General features: G+C 34.3%; 1 protein-coding gene and 1 long non-coding RNA gene across 3 annotated transcripts; one reads left to right on the top strand and one right to left on the bottom strand.

Annotated features, from left to right (window-relative positions):
* The first annotated feature begins 494 nt into the window (after positions 1–494).
* On the top strand, positions 495–5,087 carry LOC136418900 (uncharacterized). Of its 2 annotated transcripts, none has more exons than XR_010752983.1 (3): positions 495–654; positions 707–912; positions 4,144–5,087. It is a non-coding gene; the product is annotated as an uncharacterized lncRNA (long non-coding RNA). The 2 variants fall into 2 exon arrangements; XR_010752984.1 differs by lacking the exons at positions 495–654; positions 707–912 and adding exons at positions 3,470–3,954; positions 4,014–4,054.
* Positions 5,088–19,400: 14,313 nt separating this feature from the next.
* LOC136418892 (uncharacterized) lies at positions 19,401–23,861 on the bottom strand. The gene is made up of 2 exons (XM_066405109.1): positions 20,669–23,861; positions 19,401–20,011 (listed from the first exon to the last, which is right to left on the bottom strand). The coding sequence occupies exons 1-2, from the start codon at positions 23,859–23,861 to the stop codon at positions 19,401–19,403; spliced, it is 3,804 nt and encodes a 1,267-aa protein (XP_066261206.1).
* Positions 23,862–24,787: the final 926 nt, after the last annotated feature.

Genomic DNA, 24,787 nt, shown 5'->3' with positions numbered 1-24,787 from the left:
ACGCTAGTTGAAGGATTTTCAAATACGACATCTAATATGTTTTCTTCCAACGCCGGTCTACGAACAGTTCTTTGGACTCCGGCGTTGGTAGCGACTTTAGCAACTTTTCCTACAATACATTGTTAGGTCCAAATTTGGCGCGTGTACGTGGTTGGGTCGATTCACCCCTTTCGATACGATAACCGTGAATTGCGTAGATCGTGGACTGGATTGATCGATTATGAAGGACCACCCTGAGTTCGCAGTCTCAGAGATACTGTTTTCGCGTATAAAAGAAACTAAACCTTCTTAACTTAACAAAGGTTTATTGGTGACATTGCAAATACCTTTTAGGTTTACGAGCACCAGATTAGTAGTGAGGTTCTTCAACAGAAAACCTAGCAGGAAGGACCGAACGTTTAACCTAAAAATTAGGAAGAAAGAAGGTGGGTTGCCCCACAGATTTGACATAAAAAGATTGAACCATTAAGATTATAGTGGATTCCCTCGACTGATCACCAATGACGGAGGGGCCAGAGATATAGACAAGGAACTTTACCAAAAACTGGTATCGAAAGTTGGATTATTGCTCACATTCATGGATAGGAAAGATAGATTTTTCACTGGAGTAGTCGGATTCAAAAGAACTTAAGTTAAGGGCAAAAAGATAGCAAGGTAGTACTTTGTAGTTTTATCGAAGGACAGTGGTTTATTTATTTCCTCTTAGCAAAAAGAATAAGATTTATAAGGGAAGCAAAGAGGAAGCTCACTAGATAGATACATGGAACTTTGGCAAGAGAGAAGTAGGAAATTACGAGAACAGCAAAAGTGAAAATGATCGAACAAGCTGATTGGGACCCAGTAAAGGGAAAAAGAAAAGGGCCAAAGTATTTTTTCACAAGGAAGGAGGTACTGAGATTTGGAGGATTGCAAGTAAGTGGATTATTACGAGATTGCTTTTTTGTGTTAAGAAGAATAGGAATTTGCTTGTAGTTAATAAGTAATTTGTGAGTTTAATTTTGAAAGTTAATTAAGAATTTCCTAGTTTCTAGTTATTTTGATGTATCAGAAGGATATTTGATTAATTTAAAAGGAAATGTGTGAAAAATTGTACCATAACTTATGGATTATTGTGGAATTGAAATTTGAGAAAGTAGAGTATTTAATTAGAGGATGGTATTATTATAAAGGGTAAATTTATTTTGAATTTGTAACAGCACAGTAGATAGAGTGTTTGATTGATATTTGGAAATGTATGGTGAAATGTTCACCATTATAAGAATTATTTGGCTTATTTGAAATAATTGTTTTAAAAGATAAGATAACAGGGGGTATTATAAATTGAAGATTATAAACATAGGGAAAGTATATTATTTTTAAATTAGTAGATATTGTAGGAATTGTGAATTACATTATGATTATTATTTAAGTGTTAGGGATAAAGATGTAGTAATTTAGGATAGAAAGTAAATTGGATGTATTATTTTTTATAGGAAAAACTAGGTACATGATTTGTAATTGTTTAGAAGATTTGAATATTTATATCAGATAGGAAAGCATAGTGTAAAGGTACTGATGATTTTTGTGAAGGTACAGGAATTATGTATTTGAAATTGTCGATGCATATGCTAGGTGAAGTAATTCTGTTAAGATATTATGGGTATTCATAGTAAGTTTAAGTAGGGACATAGGATAGGACTTTTTAGGGAATTTTTCTTTTGAGGGAGGGGATGTAGGTGGAAAAATGTAACAGAAACATGCACATAGAATGTAAAACTGCAAAACTCGAGAGAAATTGGAAAAGATAGGAATTAGAAGTAAATGGTGGGTGCGAAAGAAGAGGAGGGATTTAAACATAAGAATAGGACATTATTTATTATATGGAAGGATAACTTGAGCATATGTAAGAAAAGTGGGAAGGAATGTATATTAGAAAAGTAGAATTTGCCAGTAGGTCATTTGTAGTTAATAAGAAAGTAAAGATTATTTCTTGTGAATTTTAAGGATAAGAGTAAGAAAGTACATGTATTTGAGAGGGAAGTAATTAGAGCTTTTAGAAGGAACAAATGAATATGTAATATGTATATTAAAATTAGTGATATTTATAAGGGTATTAGGTAACTTGTGAGAAACACGTTTGGAGGGATAGAATAAGGGAAGTTGCATTATTATATTTCATTAGTGTTAGTATGTAGTCATTAGATATGTGTCAGCTAGGAGCTTCCTAAAATTGTAGAGGAACTTTAGGGCGTAGAAAAGCCATTTGAGGAATTTTTCCCGGAGGATATTTGGAAAAAAGTCTGATTTTAAGCAATACTTGGGGATCCTTGGACAAAATGGTGAACGAAATTTATTCACCGAAATTGTGAGGTGTTAGAAGGGATATAACGGGAACTAGGGACGACGAACTTGGGAGATTTAGCGAAGGGGAGAATTTGAAAGAGGCTTAGGAAGGGCCGGAACTGGTGAAAGGAGATAAGATTTATTTTGAAAGATGAGAAAAACTGGAAAAAGACTTGGAAGAAAAAAGCATTTCCAGTAGTGGACAAGTCAAGTGAGAAGTAGAGATTGGAGCACTGTGGTGCAGTATTCATTGGAGAAGAGAAGAGATAAGAAAAAAGGTGTATAACAGGGTCGGTTTATTTTGAGGAGAGTTTGAATATGGTGGGCAAAGTGATAGGATGAATTTAAACGATATAGCGAATAAGGTCTTCTTAAGAAAGCATTGAAAGGAAGATGAATTTGAACGATTTTTAAATTAAGATATTATGTATATAGGATAATTTTTGTGAATGTGACATTAATAGAGAATAAGAGGGAAGAGGAGGGTAAGCTGAAGGGGCCTTTTTAAGATGCCTCACATAATTTGCACACAAGTGGGCCACGTGTGCAAATTATTGGGGTAACACTAAACTGGCACTACTAGTAGGTACTTTTACGGTTCTAAAGGATTTATTAGAATTGGGAAAGTTAAGAAAAAGAGAGGTAGGGAATTGTTCGTTTACTTTTCCAAATTTGTACTACATTTTATGATTGATTAGTATTTTATACTGCGTTTCGTATAGTAGTAGATTCTTTGTGTAGTTCACGTACTGTGTGGGTGAGATATAACTTGTATTATTTTAGAAATTTATTAGTGCTTTAGTCTTGTGTGAAATAGACTGTTAGGACGTAGGTTCTACTTGAATTGTACAGGGTATAGGGAAATAACTTTGTCAAATTTAACCGACGATCGAGAACATTATTTGGAACGAAGAGTTCTTTTGAACAGGAAAGAGAACTGTTTGTAAATTGAGGAATTATTATTTAGAATTAGAAAATTAGAACGGCTAACCGGAACTAACCACGATTAAAATAGGTAGTAGAAAAGTAGCAAAGTTATTTCCCCAACACTGTACATTTACTGTAGGTGTATAATTCTTGGCGGGTTTCGATTGACGAATTTTAGGTTAGCATTAGGAGTCAGCTGTGGTAATTTACACGAGAGAAATAGAAGATGAGAAGTAAGTCGCAATTCGATCATGCGATTTGGAATGACAGAGTGGAGTGAGGTTATATTAATTTATTTATTACTATTTTTAAGTTTGAAGATTTCGATTGAAAATTTAGGCAATTTTTTAAGAAAAGAAGTGTAATTGTTTAAAACATTGATAATAATTGTGGAAAACGCGGTCCACTCATTTGAAAGTTGAAGTTTACCAGAACTTTGATACTTTTGAAGACATTGTCGAGAACTTGTGTGGGGTGATAATTGCACACTGCCCCAATTCGTTCCTTGGGGCTTTGATTACGTGTGTCGATTGTCTCGGAAGTAATTTTTTAAAACTGGGGACAAGAAGTAACCCACTGGTGTAAATTGGAATTGGTCGAAGGATTCCACATAACATTCTCGAAGATGAACTGAGGTTATACGAGCCATGGCTCCATCACCTCGGACATAACCCCATCGTACTTTGTCAGGGTGTGCGGATGGAGGTATTTGTGGAACAAGTAAAGGTGTTTTTGGAAGTATTTGAGGATTATTTGTATTTTAGATTTGCATAGTTTGAGAATTTGCACATTCCGAGGTATGAAAGTAGGTATTATGACTGAGGAGGGATGGATTCGAAAGATTATTATGTGGTGTCTCATGGGACTAGGTGCAATGAATTGTCATTGTTTCAGATTCCGAAGGATGAAGTACTCGGAACACTTGCATTTGATGATAGGTGCCAGGAGATAAGTCGAGGGGACAATGTCTTCAAGAAAGCATTGGAGGTTTGAAGCTCCTTAATTAATTTTGTGAGAAAACAGATGAAATGCATACAGGAACTGAGAAAGGAAAAGGGAGAAATGGAAGGACCCAATGGTAGGTAAGTGATGAAAGTAAGAAGTAGTGATAGGTCGAGGGATTTGAGAAGAAGAGTATTTTGTGAGGAACGAAAAGTGAATTGTACTTTTTCCTCTAAATTTGAGAGTCGAGTAGATGTGTAATTGGTACTCGTACAGTACAGTTTTTGATATTGTGTGGTTCTTTAGCATTGCTCATGGCTCGTGTAAGTAGAAATGGTGGATTCTTTTGTATTGTAAAAGGGGTTAAGGGATAAATAAATGGAAAGATTTGAAAGTACATTGAAGAGTACTAGTTTCTTAATGAATTTTTGAGAGAAACATATGAATTTAGTAAAAGTGCAACGAAACTTTTCGTTCCTAGATAGGAAATGAGTGTGTTTTCGATTTGATGATTATGAAAAGTGTTATTTTTGATAAAAGATGAAATTTAAAATTGAAACAACTAATTTTCTATGGTTTATGTATTATTTAACTGATTTTTGATAACATTTCTGTTTGTATTCTACTAACTGGATATTATATTTATTAAATTTGTGACTCTTTTTGTATTACTTTTGATGAGTCGAAAGAGTACTTGTCGAGGTGATACATTAGAGTGGTGGTATATTTAGTAAGTGTATATTATTTATTATTATTATTATTTTTTAAGAAGCTTTTAGAACTAAAAGAAGGGTGTTTCTTCTGACTGCAACTAATAAAAGCAGAATTGAAGGATTTTGTGTGAGATTATTTCTAAACCTGTTACCCGATGAATAGGAAAGTGGTGTTCTGGGATTTGTGAGAGGATTGGGTTTACACTGTTTTTCTTATATTGTGGAAATGTAGTAACTTTTTATAGGTATTGTCTATATTTTTGGAAACATTCCCCGCAGTATTATGACTGATTTAGAGCTTGTATTTTGTAAATTTAGTATTTACTGATTGGATATTATTGGTTTTTCTATGAATGAAGAAGAGATACATGGTCTGCATTATATTGAGAGATGAGTAAAGTGTGAATAAAGACATGTACTCTTATTTATTTATAATTAGAGGATAGTTTAGATATTTAAAAAAAAGTGACACATTAGAGGGTGGTATATATTGATTATTAAATTGTATTGTGAGGGTCAGGATGCACTGTGGAAATTTGGGGATGTAGGGAAGATAGAGAAACTAAAGTGATTTGTATTTTGATGATTTGACAGTCTATTGGGAAATTGAATAACTTTGAATTTTGATGTAAAGGGGAGATTATTGTTTGACTTAAAGTGTGTAGTAGATTTAGGGGGACATTTCCAGTGTGATTTTGCATTTTTTAGATTTTCACGGGTGCTACTATTGATTTGTAATTATTTAGATAGAACTATTGAGATAATTTTTGTATTTCTTTATTGCTGAGATGATGTATTTTTTATTTATTTGTCTGATACTGCGGGGAAAGAGATTAGATGATTTGGAAAGTATTTTAATAAAAGGGACATTCTTAGGGAGGATAAGATTTGGGAGGGGAAACTGAGGATATTAGAAAAAAGGGAATAGAAGAAGATGGGGGATTAAGGGACATTATGGAGGGAAATTGGGGGTGTTACTTATAAAGGGGGATGAGGGATAAGGGACAGGAGTATTTGGATACTATAAAAAAAGGATGAGGGATAGGAGTATGGAAACATTATAAAAAGGAGATGAGGGATGGGAGTATTTGGATATTATAGAAGAGGGATAAGGGGCAGGAGTATGGGAACATTTTAGAAAAGGGATGAGGGATGGGAGTACACGGAATAAGGATGAAGGATAAGAGTGTACTAAAAGGGGATGGAAGAGATTAAGAGGAAGGATAAAGGGGGGACTAGAAAGGGATGAGAGATAAGGTGAGTATTATGAAGGAGCAGAGAGGATTGGCAGGATAGGAGAAGAAGACGACGACGATGCTGAAGCAGAAAAGGGGGACTAGAGAGGATATAGATTTTAAGAAGGAGGGGGAATGGGGGCGTCTATGAGGGATGAAGGAAGGGGGGATAGAAAGGAAAGGGAAGGAAGGCTAGAAGGTGAGTATTTTAGAAGGGATGAAGGATAAGAAGAGCTTGGGAAAAGGGAGGATAAGAGAGAGGGGGATTGAAGGCTTTTGGAAGGAAGGTGGGATTATGAAGGGGATGGAAAAGGATGTGGGAATGGGATAGGGATGAGAAGAGAGGGGACTAGGAAGGGAGCTAAGAAGGTGCGAGAGGGGAAAGGGGGATTATTGGGATGAGGGAAAGGAGTATTTGAATTGGGAAGGGATGAAGGATGAGAATTTGTGAACTCAGGAGAAGGGGGACGAGGGAAAGGAGTATTTGAACTTTTACGGGAAGGGGATGAAGGACAGGAATTTGTGAACATTAGGGAAAGGAGTATTGATATTACAGTGAGGGAAGAAAGTATTGATACAATCGGGGACGAAGGATGAGGGATAAGAGTATTCGAACATTGGGGGAAAGAAGTATTGCTATTATTGGTGTGGGAAGAGAGTATTGATACAAAGGGGGACGAACGATGAGGGAGCGGAGTATTCCAACGGGGGGAGCAGAGGACGAGGGATAGGAGTAAGCTAACTAGAGATTGAGAAAGGAAGGGATTTAGAAGCGAGACGGGGGACTAGGGATGAGGGACAGGAGTGTGTAGATATTATTAGAAGGGATGATGAATAGGGGACTAGTGAGAAGGGGATTATAGTGCTATAGCGGGGATAAGAGAAGGAAAGGGTGAAGAGGAGAGATTGGAAAGAAGGGATGTGTCTTTTAGGGAAGGGAGTATTGATATTAGAGAACTGGGATATAGGGAAGGATTCGGAGATATTTCCAAGGGAACTCGCAAGCGGGGGATTGTAGGGATTAGAGAGAGTGAAGAGAACTAGGAAAGGGATGGATTAAGAGATATTAGAAGATGTGAGCGGGAGAGATAGTGAAGGAACTATTATTATAGGGATAGGAGACGGAGATGATTGAAGGAAGTAACTGAAAGAGCTATTTGTGATGGATTTAAAGGAGAGCTACTATGATTAACTTTGTGAGAAGACTATTTAGAAGGGACTAGATGATTTACTGAGCATTGAGAGGATAGCTATGAAAGATATTTTAGGAAGAAGGGAACTAGATAAGGAATTTATAAGAACTGTAGAGAAGGAACTACTAGAAGAGACACTGATGGGATATTATTATGAGATTATATTCCTGACGGATAGGGAACTACTGAGAGACGGATGATTTAGGCATTAGGGGAGATGAGAAGCGGATGGATTATTAAAAGAACTGTGAGATTTATAGAGGATGGTGAAGTATTAGATAAATGAGAGAGAGATATGAGTGTGTATTGATAGCTAGATGATGGATTATTAAGAGAACTATGAGGACACTGATATTTTACTAGATTAGAAGGATATATTGATGATTATCGAGAAGGATTATAGGTCTGATGACTATATTATAAGAAGACTGTAGATATTACAACGTGGGGAATGAGGAGAGTAGAGATACTAGTAATTTTAAGAGAATTATTAGGCGATAAGGATAACTAAATTAACTTATGAGAACATAGGGAATGATGGACGAACTATGGGAACGATGGATATTAGAGGAAAGTAACGGATGATATGGATATTATACGAAATGTAGGATCTTTGAGGAACTATTTGGAAGTAGCTAGAGAGAAGTATTGATTAGAAAGGAAGGATGGATATCAATGTATTTCTTTGGATTTGATGGAAAGGAGGGAAGTATCGAAACGTACAGAAGATATTATGAAGGGATTAGATTGATATGGGATAGTGTGAAATTCCTGGAATATAAGGAAGATATGTGATGGTGGAAATAAGTACTAGTATTGATGATTGAATCGGACATTTCGGACTTATTGAAATAGAAAGAAAACAAGGAGATCTGAACTAACTATCTAAAACAGTAACTTCTAGTGCTCTTAAGAATTAACAAGAATCTTGGGCAATTGTGTGACTTCTAGGATTATTGGAGAGATAGGAACTAAATGAATAAATCACTACTTCGAAGGAATATACAGATACTTGAACATTTGTGTGATTTCTGGGACTTCTGAAGAAACTGCATTCAATTGGAACTACATAATTGAAATACCATTTCGAAGGAATTTACAAAAACTTGAGCTTTCTAGGATTCTGAAAGAGAAACACAATAAACCCTAACTAACCGATTATACAACTTTGGAAGATAACAGCTATTCTTGAAGAGTGTGAATCAACTGATTGAAACAAAGTAATTATAGGAACTTGCATAATTTAATGAAAACATAGGAAACTGAACTAACCCGAGCTAAACAACAACTTTTAAGAGAAGACGGATTTAGACTATTTCTAGCATTTTAGGAATTTATAGTGATTTAACATTACTTTAGGATATTTGATGAAAACTGGATTAATGGACTAAAACAGCAAGCACTTTTTGAAACTTCTTAGGAATTTACGGAAACTACCTTTTAGACACTTTTCACGACTTTTCTATGATTCTCAAATGAGATTGAATTAACTGACTAAAAGAAGATATATCTCGACTATTTCTTGCTATTTTTCATACTTTTCAGTATCTCTTCGTGATGACTTGATTTGAAACGAGAAATGATTAATCGACTAAAACAACACTTTTTGGGAATTTCATAGTAACTTGTAACTGAATATTTTCTAGGAATTAACAGATACGTACAGGATTTGATTATTTAATTTATGTCTTTGAAATTTTAAGGGATTTCTGGAATTGATGATATTTCTTAGAAAAGACAAAATTGACTCGAAGTGAACAATGTAAAGGATGGATGGATTAAAGGATAATTTCTCAGGTGAGCTAGGATTTGATTATTTCTTCGTAACTTGATGATTTTCTAGGATTCTCAAAGGAAATTGAATTAACTGACTGAAACAGTACGACTAGGAATTTACAGGAACACACTTTTTGTATAATTTGAAGGAATTCTCAGGTTAGCTAGGATTTGCTTATTTTATTTCCTCGTGATTTTATAAGAACATAGGAAACCTTAACTAATCGACTATTCTTGAGAAGAAGGGAGAAGAGACGAATTTGGAAGTTTTAAAAGAAAAGAAGGGAAACATAACTAACAACACTTTTCGAGTAACTTGATGATTTTCTAGGATTCTTCACACTTCTGATAAATTTGGAAGTATTGGAATATTTAGGGATTTTTCAGTATTTAGACGATTCTTCATAATTTTATTAACTTTAACACTTCTAGGATTCTTAAAGAGAACTGCACTTTTGGACATTTCTTAGGAATTCACAGTAACTTTGTCATTTCTTGTACTTTTCATAGATTCTAACATTTTTCACATTTTGTCGATTTAGCTAGGATAAGACACTTTTTTCGATTTTCGCGTATTTTGAAAAGAAACGAAACTAACCGGACTTGTAACAAAAGAATACTTTTCTGTGATTTTAGGAATTTACTATGATTTGGACATTTTACAGAGATTTGAACTTTCTGCAATTTATATGGATTTTGTAGGATTCATGGGAACTTTGTACTTTTTAAGGATTTCTAGAATTAGACACTTTTCGACATTTCGTGTGATTTCTTATAGAACAAAAGAAACCCTAACTAACCGGAACTAAAATAAAAGAGAGAACTTTTTGAATTCCTTGGGGATTTCACAGCTTCCGACTACTTCTATACTTTTCTGTGTTTCGAGGAACTTACGGATTTATTAAGATTCTTAGGGACTGTGACATTTCTTGTGATGAGTGATTTTAGACATTTTCAGTGCTTCTTCGTGATTTAGGATACTTTTTCGAGTGACTACATTTGTGCTCTTATGGGACTTGATGGATTTGCTGTGATTCTTCGAATATTTTGAATTTCTAGAGTAACTTTACAAGACAAGACTTTCTTTGGATTTTAGAAGGATTAAGATACTTTAGTATATTTGTACTTTTATGGGATAATTAGATATTTCTTGGATTTGCTACAATTCTTAGAGTACTTAATGAATTGAGATACTTTTCAGTGCTTCTTCGTGATTTAGTACTTTTATGTGATTTCTCGGATTCTTAGTAATTTAGATGCTTTTATTGCATTTTACGTGTCAGCTAGGATATTTGGATTTCTTATAGAACACGCGAGATCTATACTAACCGACGATAAACACTATTTTTGATTCTTTGTGCATTTATAAGACTAGCAAACCTAACCGACTAAAACATACTTTTTCGTCTTTATTTAAAATTAGACACTTTGTGAAGTTTCTTGTATTATGGGATATTTGCATACTTTTTCACATTTCTTGTGTTTCCTAGGATTCTTAGATATTTCTAGATTTCTTGTGCTTTTTATAGAACAAGGGAAATCTGAACTAACCGATTATAAACAAAAGAAAGAACTCTTTTGTGTGATTTGAGATACTTTCGTGTTTTCTATTATTTTACAGAAACTTATACTTATTATTATCTTGTGGATTTTACACGATCACACATTATTTTCGACATTTCTCGTATTTTCTTAAAGGACGACACTAACCGATAACGAAGAAAAGAACTCTTTTTCTGTGTTTCTTAGTGACTTGGATACTTTATTCACTTTTTCCAGTAACTTGTCAGGATTGTACTGATACTTTTCGTGTTTCCTCATATAATTAGAGTAGTTTTCTAGGATTTCTAGTGTACTTTACGGAACTTTCGATCGGATTTGCTAGGATATTGAGATACTTTTCACTTTTCTAGTGTTTTTTAAAAAATGACAAAGGAGATCTGAACTAACCGAGTACAAACAACTACAACTACAACTTTTCTGTAACTTCGTAAATTTAGATGCTTTTGTGCGTTTCTGGTATTCTTCTAGAATTTTTACATTTTGAATGATTTTAGAAGGATTAGGATTCTCTCGGGTATGTACTGCTTTTGAGATGATTTCTTATGACTTGGGACTTTTCGCGTTAGCTAGGATATTTACATTTTTTCTTATAACTTTGACATTTCTCGGATTTGTTAGGATTATTTCGGGTTTCCTCATACATTCGTAGTTTTCTACTTTTCTAGCGTTTCTTAAATATGACAAAGGAGATCTGAACTAACCGAGTACAAACACTTTTTTGTAATTTGAGATATTTCTTTGAGTAACTGTACTTTTAGACATTTTTGTGCTTTTCTTGGATTTGTAACGATTCGTGGAGACTTTTACATTTCTTGTGTTTTCTTAAAGACTAAAGAGAGATCTGAACTAATCGAGTAAAAACAACTTTTCTGTAACTTCGTAGATTTAGACACTTTTGTATGTTTCTTGTATTCTTATAGGATTTTTCGAGTTTGATAAGATATTTAGGTACTTCGACATTTTTTTTTTTTTATGTTTCTTAAAGACTAAAGAGAAATCTGAACTAACCGAGTATAAACTAGAAAAAGGATTTAGGATACTTCGTACATTCTTTGTGCTTTTATATGACTTCGCGTTAGCTAGGATATTTAGAGATCATTTCGGATTAAGACAACAAAGGAGACCTAAACTAACCGAGTATAGACACTTGATTTTTTGTAGATTTCTTGTACTTTTCTATGCTTCTCTCTCTCTCTCGGGTTTGTACTGATTTTGAGAGACTTGTCGAGTTTTCTAGAGTTTTTAACAACATGATTTATATTTCATAGAGGATTAGAATATTTTTGTAGGATTCTCTCGGGTTTGTTAGGATATTGAAAGAGACTTGTATTACATTTTCTAGTGATTTTTAACAACATAATTTAGTATTTCTTGAAGGATTAGGATACTTTTGTGTTTCCTCGTACTTTTCTAGGACTTGCTAGGATAATTAGATACTTGACTGTTTTTGACATTTTTTCTTAAAGAACAAAACTAACCGATTATAAACACTCTTTCTTTCTTCGTAAATTTAGATACTTTCGTATGATTTTCCTGTGTTAGCTAGGATTCGTAGACTTTTTTTTTTTTTTTTTTTTTTTACTTTTTCTGGCGTCTCTCGGATTTTATATATTTTGAGTAGGATTTGGGTATTTCTAGTGTTTCTTAGAACTTCGGTGTCGGATTATTACGAATTAGGATATTTTTATGCGTCTTTGTACTTTTTTTTACGTCTTCTAGTATATTTCTCAAGTTAGCTAGGATTCTTATAACACTTTCTTGACGAATCGAGATACTTTACTGTGTTTCTTAGATTCTTACGATCCGTGGAGACTTTTTTCCCTTTTCTAGTAAGTCTCTCGGGTTTGCTTAGATTAGAGAGACTATTTCTTATTTTTTCTAGTGTTTTCATCACAACATATTTAGGTATTTCATAAAGGATTAGGATATTTTGTAGGATTTGCTTATATTTTCACGGTTTCCTATGAACTAAACTTCGTGAATTTAGATACTTTTCACTCTTTCTTAGTGTTTCTTATAGAACAAGAGAGATCTGAACTAACCGAGTATATACTTTGTAAATTTAGGTACTTTTCGGTGTTTCTTATATTCTTCTATGACTGATTTTGAGAGATAATTTCGAGTGGCTTAGGATATTTATGTATGATTCGTAGGGCTTATTTCTTATAAGACAAAGGAGATCCGAACTAACCGAGTACAAACAACTTTTTCTGTAATTTCGTAAATTTAGATGCTTTTGTACGTTTCTCGTATTCTTCTAGAATTTTGACATTTTGAATTATTTTAGAAGGATTAGGATATTTTCGTACTTTTCTATGCTTCTCTCGGGTTTGCTAGGATATTAAGACACACTTTTCACTTTTCCCTTTTCTAGCGTTTCTTATAGAACAAGGGAGATCTGAACTAACCGAGTACAAACAACTTTTCTCTTTCTTCGTATATTTCTTGTACTTTTCTATGCTTCTCTCGGGTGTGTTAGGATATTGAGATACTTTTCACTTTTTCTTGTTTTTTAAAAGAATGACAAAGGAGATCTGAACTAACCGAGTATAAACTTCGTAAATTTAGATACTTTTCGGTGTTTCTTTACTTTATACGATTCTCTCGGGTTTGTTATGATACTTAAGACACTTTTCGAGTTTTCTAGTAATTTCAGAGTAGTTTTCTAGTGTTTTTAACAACATCATAGAGTTTTTTTATAAAGAATTAGGATATTTTGTAGGATTCTCTCGGGTTTGTTACTGATTCTAGAGATACTTCTCGGGTTTTCTCATACTTTCAAAATAGTTTTTTAGTGTTTCTGATACAACTTTAGAGTGTTTCATAAAGAATTAGGATATTTTGTAGTATTCTCTCGGGTTTGTTACTGATTCTAGAGATACTTCTCGGGTTTTCTCATACTTTCAAAGTAGTTTTCTAGTGTTTCTGATACAACTTGAGAGTATTTCATAAAGAATTAGGATATTTTGTAGGATTTGCTTATATTTTCATGGTTTCCTACTTTTCTTTTTTTCTGAAAAGGACAAAGGAGATCTGAACTAACCGAGTATATACTTTTTTAGTAACTTTGTACTTTTCGGTGTTTCTTATATTCTTCTATGACTGATTTTGAGAGATAATTTCGAGTGGCTTAGGATATTTAAGTATGATTCGTAGGGCTTATTTCTTATTTTCTACTAACTTCTCGGGTTTGTTACTATTTGAGATTATTATTTCTTATAAGACAAAGGAGATCCGAACTAACCGAGTACAAACTTCGTAAATTTAGATGCTTTTGTACGTTTCTCGTATTCTTCTAGAATTTTGACATTTTGAATTATTTTAGAAGGATTAGGATATTTTCGTACTTTTCTATGCTTCTCTCGGGTGTGCTTATATTTTCTTGTTTCTGAAAAGGACAAAGGAGATCTGAACTAACCGAGTACAAACAACTTTTTCTGTAATTTCGTAAATTTAGATGCTTTTGTACGTTTCTCGTATTCTTCTAGAATTTTGACATTTTGAATTATTTTAGAAGGATTAGGATATTTTCGTACTTTTCTATGCTTCTCTCGGGTTTGCTAGGATATTAAGACACACTTTTCACTTTTCCCTTTTCTAGCGTTTCTTATAGAACAAGGGAGATCTGAACTAACCGAGTACAAACACTTTTTCTGTTTCTTCGTAGATTTAGGTACTTTTGTATATTTCTTGTAGTTTGCTATGATTCGTAGACTATTTCGGATTTTGACATTTTTCTTAAAGAACAAGACTAACCGACTGTAACATACTTTTTCGAGCTTCTAGGAAATTTGAGATACTTTTCGGTGTGTGATTCGTAGAGACTTGAACATTTTCTAGTTTCTGAGATTTTTGAGGGATTATTTTACATTTTTCTAGTAAGTCTCTCGGAATTGTAATGATTTTGGGATACTTTTATTACTTTTTCTAGTAACTTTTCGGGTTTGCTAGTATTTTCAAAGTAGTTTTAACTGTGTTTTCATACAACTTTAGAGTGTTTCATAAAGGATGAGGATATTTAGATACTTCTACATTTCTTGTGTTTCTTAAAAAATAACAAAGGAGACCTGAACTAAGGGACTCTTTTCTGTGTTTCTTGGTAATTTTAGAAACTTGGTACATTAGAGATTATTTCGGATTAAGACACTTTTGTGTGTTTCTTGTACTTTTCTAGGATTCTCTCGGGTGTGCTTATATTTTCTTGTTTCTTAAAAGGACAAAGGAGATCTGAACTAACCGAGTACAAACAACTTTTCTGTTTCTTCGTATATTTCTTGTACTTTTCTATGCTTCTCTCGGGTGTGTTAGGATATTGAGATTATTTCGGATTTAGACACTTTTGTGTTTCTTTGTACTTTTCTAGGATTTTGTAGATTTTCTCGAGTTTGCTTATATTTTCATAATTTCCTACTTTTCTTGTTTCTGAAAATGACAAAGGAGATCTGAACTAACCGGGTACAAACAACTTTTCTGTTTCTTCGTATATTTCTTGTACTATTCTATGCTTCTCTCGGGTGTGTTAGGATATTGAGATACTTTTCACTTTTTCTTGTTTTTTAAAAGAATGACAAAGGAGATCTGAACTAACCGAGAATAAACAACTTTTGGAGTAATTGTACTTTTGATATTTTCTGTGATTCTATGCTTCGTAATTTAGGAACTTTCGGATTAATTGAGATTCTTAGGGACTGTGACATTTCTTGTGATTTCTTAAAAGACAAAAACTAATCATTTTCTGACTTACTTCGTATATTTCTTAGTACTTTGGCATTTTCAGTGCTTCTTCGTGATTTAGGATACTTTTTCGAGTAACTACATTTGTGCTCTTATGGGACTTGATGGATTTGCTGTGATTCTTCGAATATTTTGAATTTCTAGAGTAACTTTACAAGACAAGACTTTCTTTGGATTTTAGAAGGATTAAGATACTTTAGTATATTTGTACTTTTATGGGATAATTAGATATTTCTTGGATTTGCTACAATTCTTAGAGTACTTAATGAATTGAGATACTTTTCAGTGCTTCTTCGTGATTTAGTACTTTTATGTGATTTCTCGGATTCTTAGTAATTTAGATGCTTTGTGCTTTTATTGCATTTTACGTGTCAGCTAGGATATTTGGATTTCTTATAGAACACGCGAGATTTATACTAACCGACGATAAACACTATTTTTGATTCTTTGTGCATTTATAAGACTAGCAAACCTAACCGACTAAAACATACTTTTTCGTCTTTATTTAAAATTAGACACTTTGTGAAGTTTCTTGTATTATGGGATATTTGCATACTTTTTCACATTTCTTGTGTTTCCTAGGATTCTTAGATATTTCTAGATTTCTTGTGCTTTTTATAGAACAAGGGATATCTGAACTAACCGAGTATAAACAACTTTTTTCGGTATCTTCGTAAATTTAGATACTTTTCGTGATTCTTCGTAAATTTGGATACTTAATTATATTTCTAGGAATTTACAGAAACTTGTAATTTTAGACGCTTTTCTTCGTACTTTTAGGAATTTCTAGGATTAGATACTTTTTGTCTTTTCTTGTATTTTAGTAAATTATGACTCTTTCGAGCGTTTCTTATAACTTCAGAGTCGGATTATACAGGATTAGGATATTTAGATACTTGGACATTTTTTGTGTTTCTTAAATATGACAAAGGAGACCTAAACTAACCGATTATAAACAAAAGAAAGAACTCTTTTGTGTGATTTGAGATACTTTCGTGTTTTCTATTATTTTACAGAAACTTATACTTATTATTATCTTGTGGATTTTACACGATCACACATTATTTTCGACATTTCTCGTATTTTCTTAAAGGACGACACTAACCGATAACGAAGAAAAGAACTCTTTTTCTGTGTTTCTTAGTGACTTGGATACTTTATTCACTTTTTCCAGTAACTTGTCAGGATTGTACTGATACTTTTCGTGTTTCCTCATATAATTAGAGTAGTTTTCTAGGATTTCTAGTGTACTTTACGGAACTTTCGATCGGATTTGCTAGGATATTGAGATACTTTTCACTTTTCTAGTGTTTCTTATAGAACAAGGGAGATCTGAACTAACCGAGTACAAACACTTTTTTGTAATTTGAGATATTTCTTTGAGTAACTGTACTTTTCTTGGATTTGTAACGATTCGTGGAGACTTTTACATTTCTTGTGTTTTCTTAAAGACTAAAGAGAGATCTGAACTAATCGAGTAAAAACAACTTTTCTGTAACTTCGTAGATTTAGACACTTTTGTATGTTTCTTGTATTCTTATAGGATTTTTTTTTTTTTTTTTTTTTTTTTATGTTTCTTAAAGACTAAAGAGAAATCTGAACTAACCGAGTATAAACTAGAAAAAGGATTTAGGATACTTCGTACATTCTTTGTGCTTTTATATGACTTCGCGTTAGCTAGGATATTTAGAGATCATTTCGGATTAAGACAACAAAGGAGACCTAAACTAACCGAGTATAGACACTTGATTTTTTGTAGATTTCTTGTACTTTTCTATGCTTCTCTCTCTCTCTCGGGTTTGTACTGATTTTGAGAGACTTGTCGAGTTTTCTAGTGATTTTTAACAACATAATTTAGTATTTCTTGAAGGATTAGGATACTTTTGTGTTTCCTCGTACTTTTCTAGGACTTGCTAGGATAATTAGATACTTGACTGTTTTTGACATTTTTTCTTAAAGAACAAAACTAACCGATTATAAACACTCTTTCTTTCTTCGTAAATTTAGATACTTTCGTATGATTTTCCTGTGTTAGCTAGGATTCGTAGACTTTTTTTTTACTTTTTCTGGCGTCTCTCGGATTTGCTATGATTCTTATGATACTTTTCGGATTTTATATATATTTTGAGTAGGATTTGGGTATTTCTAGTGTTTCTTAGAACTTCGGTGTCGGATTATTACGAATTAGGATATTTTTATGCGTCTTTGTACTTTTTTTTACGTCTTCTAGTATATCTCTCAAGTTAGCTAGGATTCTTATAACACTTTCTTGACGAATCGAGATACTTTACTGTGTTTCTTAGATTCTTACGATCCGTGGAGACTTTTTTCCCTTTTCTAGTAAGTCTCTCGGGTTTGCTTAGATTACGAGAGACTATTTCTTATTTTTTCTAGTGTTTTCACAACATATTTAGGTATTTCATAAAGGATTAGGATATTTTGTAGGATTTGCTTATATTTTCACGGTTTCCTATGAACTAAACTTCGTGAATTTAGATACTTTTCACTCTTTCTTAGTGTTTCTTATAGAACAAGAGAGATCTGAACTAACCGAGTATATACTTTGTAAATTTAGGTACTTTTCGGTGTTTCTTATATTCTTCTATGACTGATTTTGAGAGATAATTTCGAGTGGCTTAGGATATTTATGTATGATTCGTAGGGCTTATTTCTTATAAGACAAAGGAGATCCGAACTAACCGAGTACAAACAACTTTTTCTGTAATTTCGTAAATTTAGATGCTTTTGTACGTTTCTCGTATTCTTCTAGAATTTTGACATTTTGAATTATTTTAGAAGGATTAGGATATTTTCGTACTTTTCTATGCTTCTCTCGGGTTTGCTAGGCTATTGAGATACTTTTCTGCGTTTTTGACATTTTTCTTAAAGAACAAGACTAACCTGTACTAACCGACTGAAACATACTTTTTGAAGTTTCTTGTACTTATAGGATATTTAGATACTTCTACATTTCTTGTGTTTCTTAAAAAATAACAAAGGAGATCCGAACTAACCGAGTGTAAACTAGAAAAAAAAAAAAGGACTCTTTTCTGTGTTTCTTGGTAATTTTAGAAACTTGGTACTGTTTAATCCGGCTCGAAGGACCAAAAATGTTGATCCGGCTCGTAGGACCAAAAATGTTGATCCGGCTCGAAGGACCAAACTGTTTATTCGTGGATCGTGGTACCAAGATGTTGATTAGACATGGCCTAATTCTTGATACGTCTAGTAAGCAATGGACTGGATGCTTGCGAAGGACCACCCTGAGTTCGCGGTCTCAGAGACACCGTGTTCGTGCAAATGAAAACAAAACCCTTTTCTAACGGTAACAAAGGTTTATTATTCACTAACAACTTCGAGTAATGTAGCAAAGAAATAACAACTTTTCGTGACAAGTTAATTAGTGTAGTAATTAACCGTGTATAGGAACCGTGTGTAAAGTAATCGCGTACGAGTAACGTGCAAAGTACGGAGTTAAGGGTCGACGGAGACGCACAAGAAGAGCGAATTTTCTCCTTGCAAAATCTTAAGTACTAAAGTTAATGGTAACCGTACATAGGCGTACCAGAAACTAAGAGGTCATCATCGGCGCTTCTTCTAGATTTGTCCTTGTGACTTGCCTAACTTTAACAATATAATTGGGTTTTATTGGAGGGCGTTTATGACCAGCATCGAGAACGTGTCTAAATTCTAGTACGCACAAAAGGTCGGCGAGGAGTTTTATTACACAGTTAGTCTAAGATCAAACAAAATGCGAATCAACATCTGGTCATACGGACAAAGTGGCAATAGAAACGAGTAATGTCCATAGGCGTAGCACACGGGTTCCTTACATACTAGTCACAGATTTAATACTAGGCTTATGAAGAATACAACTTATCGAACTAATAGATTAACATTAAACTAATTAATTATTGGATATTTTGTCCTCTACACAAGCCCTAACATGCCGGCCCCGTTAAAAGGTCGTTACCTTTTAAATTATTTACAAAGAGTTATTCGTTATTCATGGGCAATGGGCATATTTTTGACAATGATCTTCGCGATATAGTTCCACTGGGTAAGCGCACTGACACTACACGTATCACATGATCCTTTCCTTCGTGGAGTTCGACAACTCGAGCTAAAATCCAACGCAGTGGGGCAGTATTGTGTTCCACCAGTAAAACTAATGCTCCAATATCTATGGTTTTATCTACAGTGTACTTCCATTTGCATCGAGTTTGCAAATTTGTCAAATAATCCCTGGACCAACTATTCCAAAAATGCTGTTGGAGTTGTTGTAGTCGTTCGTAATGAGATAAGCGAGAGATAACGGCGTTCTGGTAGTCGGGTTGTGGTAAACTTGCCAACGAGTCGCCAATAAGGAAATGCGCGGGGGTTAAGGGTGCATAGTCGTTTATGTCGTTTGAGATTGGCATTAGTGGTCGCGAGTTGAGACAAGCTTCGATTTTTACTAATAGGGTGTACATCTCTTCGTATGTTAGAGATGATTCACCTAAGACGCGGCGAAGATGAAACTTAGTCGATTTCACCGCCGCCTCCCACAATCCTCCCATATGGGCACTACGCGCGGGTATGAAATGCCACTTTATCAAATGATTGGCTAAAAATGTAGTTGTGGCGTTAATGTGTGATTCATTATTTATTAAGTTATAGAGTTCGATAAAATAATTATTGGCCCCTACAAAGTTAGAACCATTGTCTGAATGTATGTTTGTTGGTTTTCCTCGTCTGGAACAGAACCTTTCCAAAGCATTCAAAAAGCTATCGGTCGAAAGATCTTTAACCAGTTCGATATGTACTGCACGCGTGGCAAAACAAACAAAAATGCATATGTAAGTTTTTACGGATTTGGCTCTACGCAGCGTACCCTCCTTTATGAGTATAGGCCCTGCATAATCGATTCCGCAATTTGAAAAAGGTCGTGAAGGCGTTACCCTTGCGGTCGGAAGGGAACCCATTAAAAATTTCGAAGGTTTCGGTTTTACTCTAAAACATCTTATACATCTACTAAGGTTACGTTTAACTGCATTTTTTCCGTTTATTATCCAAAATCTGAGGCGAATTATCGAAAGCAAGTTTTGAACTCCCGCGTGGAGATGTTTCATATGCTCATTCTGTGTTATTAAGTCAGTGAATTTATGTTTATACGGTAATATAATAGGGTGTTGTTCAAAATTAAATTGTGAATTTATTAAACGTCCCCCGACTCGAAGTATCCCTTCTGAATCGAGAAATGGGTTTAGATTCAAAATTTTACTATCGCTTGGGAGTTTTTTGCTTTTGAATAAGTCGGAAATTAACTTGGCCCTAGTTAATGCGGGACCGATCAACCCAAGCGGGTCAAAGATCTGCGAAATTTTCGAAAGAATAGTCCTTTTGGTAACACGGGATGGCTCGTATTTAATATTAACTGAGTATTTCAGAGTATCTTGTTTAGGATCCCAGCTAATTCCAAGAGTTTTTAGATGCTTATCTTCATGAGGTAGAATTAAATTGTCGTGATTTTCGTTACTGTTTGCTTGTAGGATACTATTTAAAACTATGCTACTGTTGAACGACCATTTTCTCAATTTAAAATTAGCTTGACTTAAAATATCGTCTAGTTCCCTATAAATTTGCAATGCATCTGTTTCCGAATCAATGCTAACCAACAAATCATCCATGTAGAACGAACGTTTAATTATTTCTGCTGTTCGTGGATACCTGTCTTTGTTGCGCTCGGCCAATTCTATCAAGCAACGTGTGGCTTGAAAGGGTGCACTCGATGTGCCATACGTTACCGTGTTGAGTTTATACACATTAATCGGATCATTAAGATTTGCTCGCCATAGTATCTTTTGGAAGTTACGTTCTTCCTCATGAATTTTTATACATCGGTACATCATTTTGATGTCCGCGCTCAAAACAATTTTGCGAAGTCTTAGACGTATCAAAATTGAGTACAAGTCATCTTGTACTACTGGTCCTACCAAAAGCGTGTCATTCAGGGAAATTCCTAAACTTGTCTTGCAGCTTGCATCAAAAACGACGCGACACTTCGTGGTAATAGAATTCTTTAGTACCGCACTGTGGGGTAAAAAATAAGAATTGTTTGGAATAGAGATGTCCTTTTCAATGGGTCCTTGAAGCGTCATGTGGCCTAAGTTCTCATATTCCGTCATAAATTCTACGTACTGCTTCTTGAGGTCCTTGTCCTTTTCTAACCTTTTCTCTACATTTTTTAACCGTTTTAGGGCATTCGATTTGGAGTCACCCAGACTAAAATCTGTTTGATTATTGAACGGATACCTTACGACAAAACTGTTGTCCATGTCGCGGGTTGTAGTTTGATTAAAATATTCCTCACAATAATTTTCTTCCTTTGATAGGAATTTAACATTTTCAAACTCTTCAATCTGCCAGAATTTCGTCAACGAATCATTTAATGTTTTATTTGAAATACTAGTCGCAAGGTTGCACACTACTTTCCGACTTTGAGATTCTCTGCATATTAAATTGCCCGATATTACCCAGCCTAAAGAGGTTTCTTGTAACATTGGCAATCCCTTTCCTAATTTAAGTTTACCCGAACCTAATAGATTATAAAATATATCTACCCCTAATAAAACATCAATTTGTTTTGGTTCATTAAATTTTTCATCAGCTAGATTGATATTTGTTGGAATTTGAAGTACCGAACTGGGAAATCTAAATGAGGGTAGATTTTCGGTAAGAATGGGCAAAACCAAAAATGCTATGTTAGATTCATATTGGTTGAACCTGGATTTTATTTTCGTGTGCACTCGCTGATTAATCTTTGTGACAATTTGACTGATACCTGATAATGAAAGGTCAATTGTTTGGGGACTTAAGTTTAACTTTCTGCAGAAGTTTTCTGTCATTAAATTTGACTGGCTTCCGCAATCGAGTAAGGCATTGCATTTATGCCAATTTCCTTTTCTGTCTGAGATGAGAATGGTAGCCGTAGATAGTAGTACTTGATTTTTATCATTACCTAACGATGATAATGCCAAAGGGTTGTTTTCCGTATCGTACGTGACCGCGTTACTTTGGCCGATTGTTAAAACTGTAGATTGTTTGGATTCTCCATACCTTCTAGATACATCGTGAGCCGAAGGATTAGATGGAGAACTGATCGATGATTCATGTTCAGTTAATGATGAGGAAGGTTCATTAGTGCTGCTGTTGCTAGAATTTTGAACATGTTCACTTCCTGAACGTTTCTCTATATGTAACGTGCTATTATGTTTTTGGTTGCATTTTTTGCATCCTCTTGATCTACATTCCTGTTTCAGATGCCCTGGACGTAAACAGTTGCTACACAATTTATGTCTTCGAATTTCGTTATATTTGTCCGACACTGATAATTGGATAAAACGAGGACATTGATGAATGAAATGATTTTCAGTACAGATGTAACACTTATTGATTTTTTCGGTCAAAGAATACGAATAATTCTTAAACTGATGTGATTCGTTTCTTTTCTCGTGGCCTTTGTTTTGCATTCTATCCCTATCATGTTTATTTGAATGTACGGTTGAGAAGCCGCGAACCGCTTCCAACGAACGACATTTTTCGGTTAAAAATTCCATTAATTGATCAACAGTCGGCAATTCAGTATTACATTGTTTCCGCTCCCACTCCTGATTAGTACTATCATCCAGTTTGTTTAATATTATCGGTATCAACAAAACATCCCATTGATCCACGGGTAATTTTAATTTTCCTAATGATGATTTATGTTGCTGAACTGCATCTATTAATTTTCTAATATTTACAGATGATCCTTTATTCGCGTTTGGTAAATTAAGAACTAAGCCTTTAGCGTGAATGTTAATAACTGCCTTTTTATTCTCATATCTTTTTTGTAACAGATTTAAAGCGATTGTATAATTATCGGGAGTTATGTCGAGAGAGTCTATGAGATTTAGCGCATCGCCTTTACAACATAATTTTAGATATAACAATTTTTCTGTTTCACTCAAGTCGGTTCTGCTATGGACTAAGGAATCAAATATGTTTTTGAAACTGAACCAAGTTTCATAATTGCCATAAAATGAACGTAAGCCTAAATCCGGTAATTTTCCTAGACCTCTTGGTGAATTTTGTTTTCCTAAATGAGTATTAGTACTATTTTGATTTTTGCTAATTGAATTTATTAACTGCTTTAATTCTGAAATTAAATTAAAGTAGGCTGATTCGATTTCAATCCGTTGTTCTTCTTCGTTTAAGCTTAAAAATTCTAGACGAGATTGTACTTTATCGAACTGATTATAGTCCTCCTCCACGTTCTTGAGGCGGATTTCTAATTGAACTGTTTCTTGAATATCTCTGTTTTCACGAAGGTACTGTTCAAAACGGGATAAACGTTTAGTTAAAATTCTGCGAGCGTGCAAAAGTTCTCTAAATTCATCGTTCTCGCTAAGAGACTCTGCTGAGCCTAGTTCCATTTCGGATCGTTTTGAAATTTTTTCTTTTTGAGCTCTAGTGGTCATTTTTAACTACTATTGATAACGTGGCGTTAAAATAAATCAATTTACGCGATTCAAACAGAAGTACTACTGGAGAAATTAACTAGTTTCGACTTCTTTAATGTGCATAAATCGAGCATAAACCAAAGTAAATAAGTCGTATCAATCTCATACAACTAACGACCATTTAAAGTATCAAATGGGAATCGGGATTATGAGGTTATGCAAATTCAAAGAGGAAAAATCGTGATAAAAAGGAAATGACTCACCGGGATTGTTTCTTGCTCTCCTTGGGATCCACCGTTCTACTCCTTATTCCGCTTTCGATGTCCTATGTTCCACAGGTTCTGATCCAGTCCCGTGATATCCGGCTCGAAGGACCAAAAATGTTTAATCCGGCTCGAAGGACCAAAAATGTTGATCCGGCTCGTAGGACCAAAAATGTTGATCCGGCTCGAAGGACCAAACTGTTTATTCGTGGATCGTGGTACCAAGATGTTGATTAGACATGGCCTAATTCTTGATACGTCTAGTAAGCAATGGACTGGATGCTTGCGAAGGACCACCCTGAGTTCGCGGTCTCAGAGACACCGTGTTCGTGCAAATGAAAACAAAACCCTTTTCTAACGGTAACAAAGGTTTATTATTCACTAACAACTTCGAGTAATGTAGCAAAGAAATAACAACTTTTCGTGACAAGTTAATTAGTGTAGTAATTAACCGTGTATAGGAACCGTGTGTAAAGTAATCGCGTACGAGTAACGTGCAAAGTACGGAGTTAAGGGTCGACGGAGACGCACAAGAAGAGCGAATTTTCTCCTTGCAAAATCTTAAGTACTAAAGTTAATGGTAACCGTACATAGGCGTACCAGAAACTAAGAGGTCATCATCGGCGCTTCTTCTAG

This window comes from Euwallacea similis, unplaced genomic scaffold, assembly GCF_039881205.1.
Source record: "Euwallacea similis isolate ESF13 unplaced genomic scaffold, ESF131.1 scaffold_43, whole genome shotgun sequence".
Taxonomy (NCBI): Eukaryota; Metazoa; Arthropoda; class Insecta; order Coleoptera; family Curculionidae; genus Euwallacea; species Euwallacea similis.
Note: the sequence above shows the minus strand (reverse complement) of the source record. Positions and strands in the feature narration are given on the sequence as shown.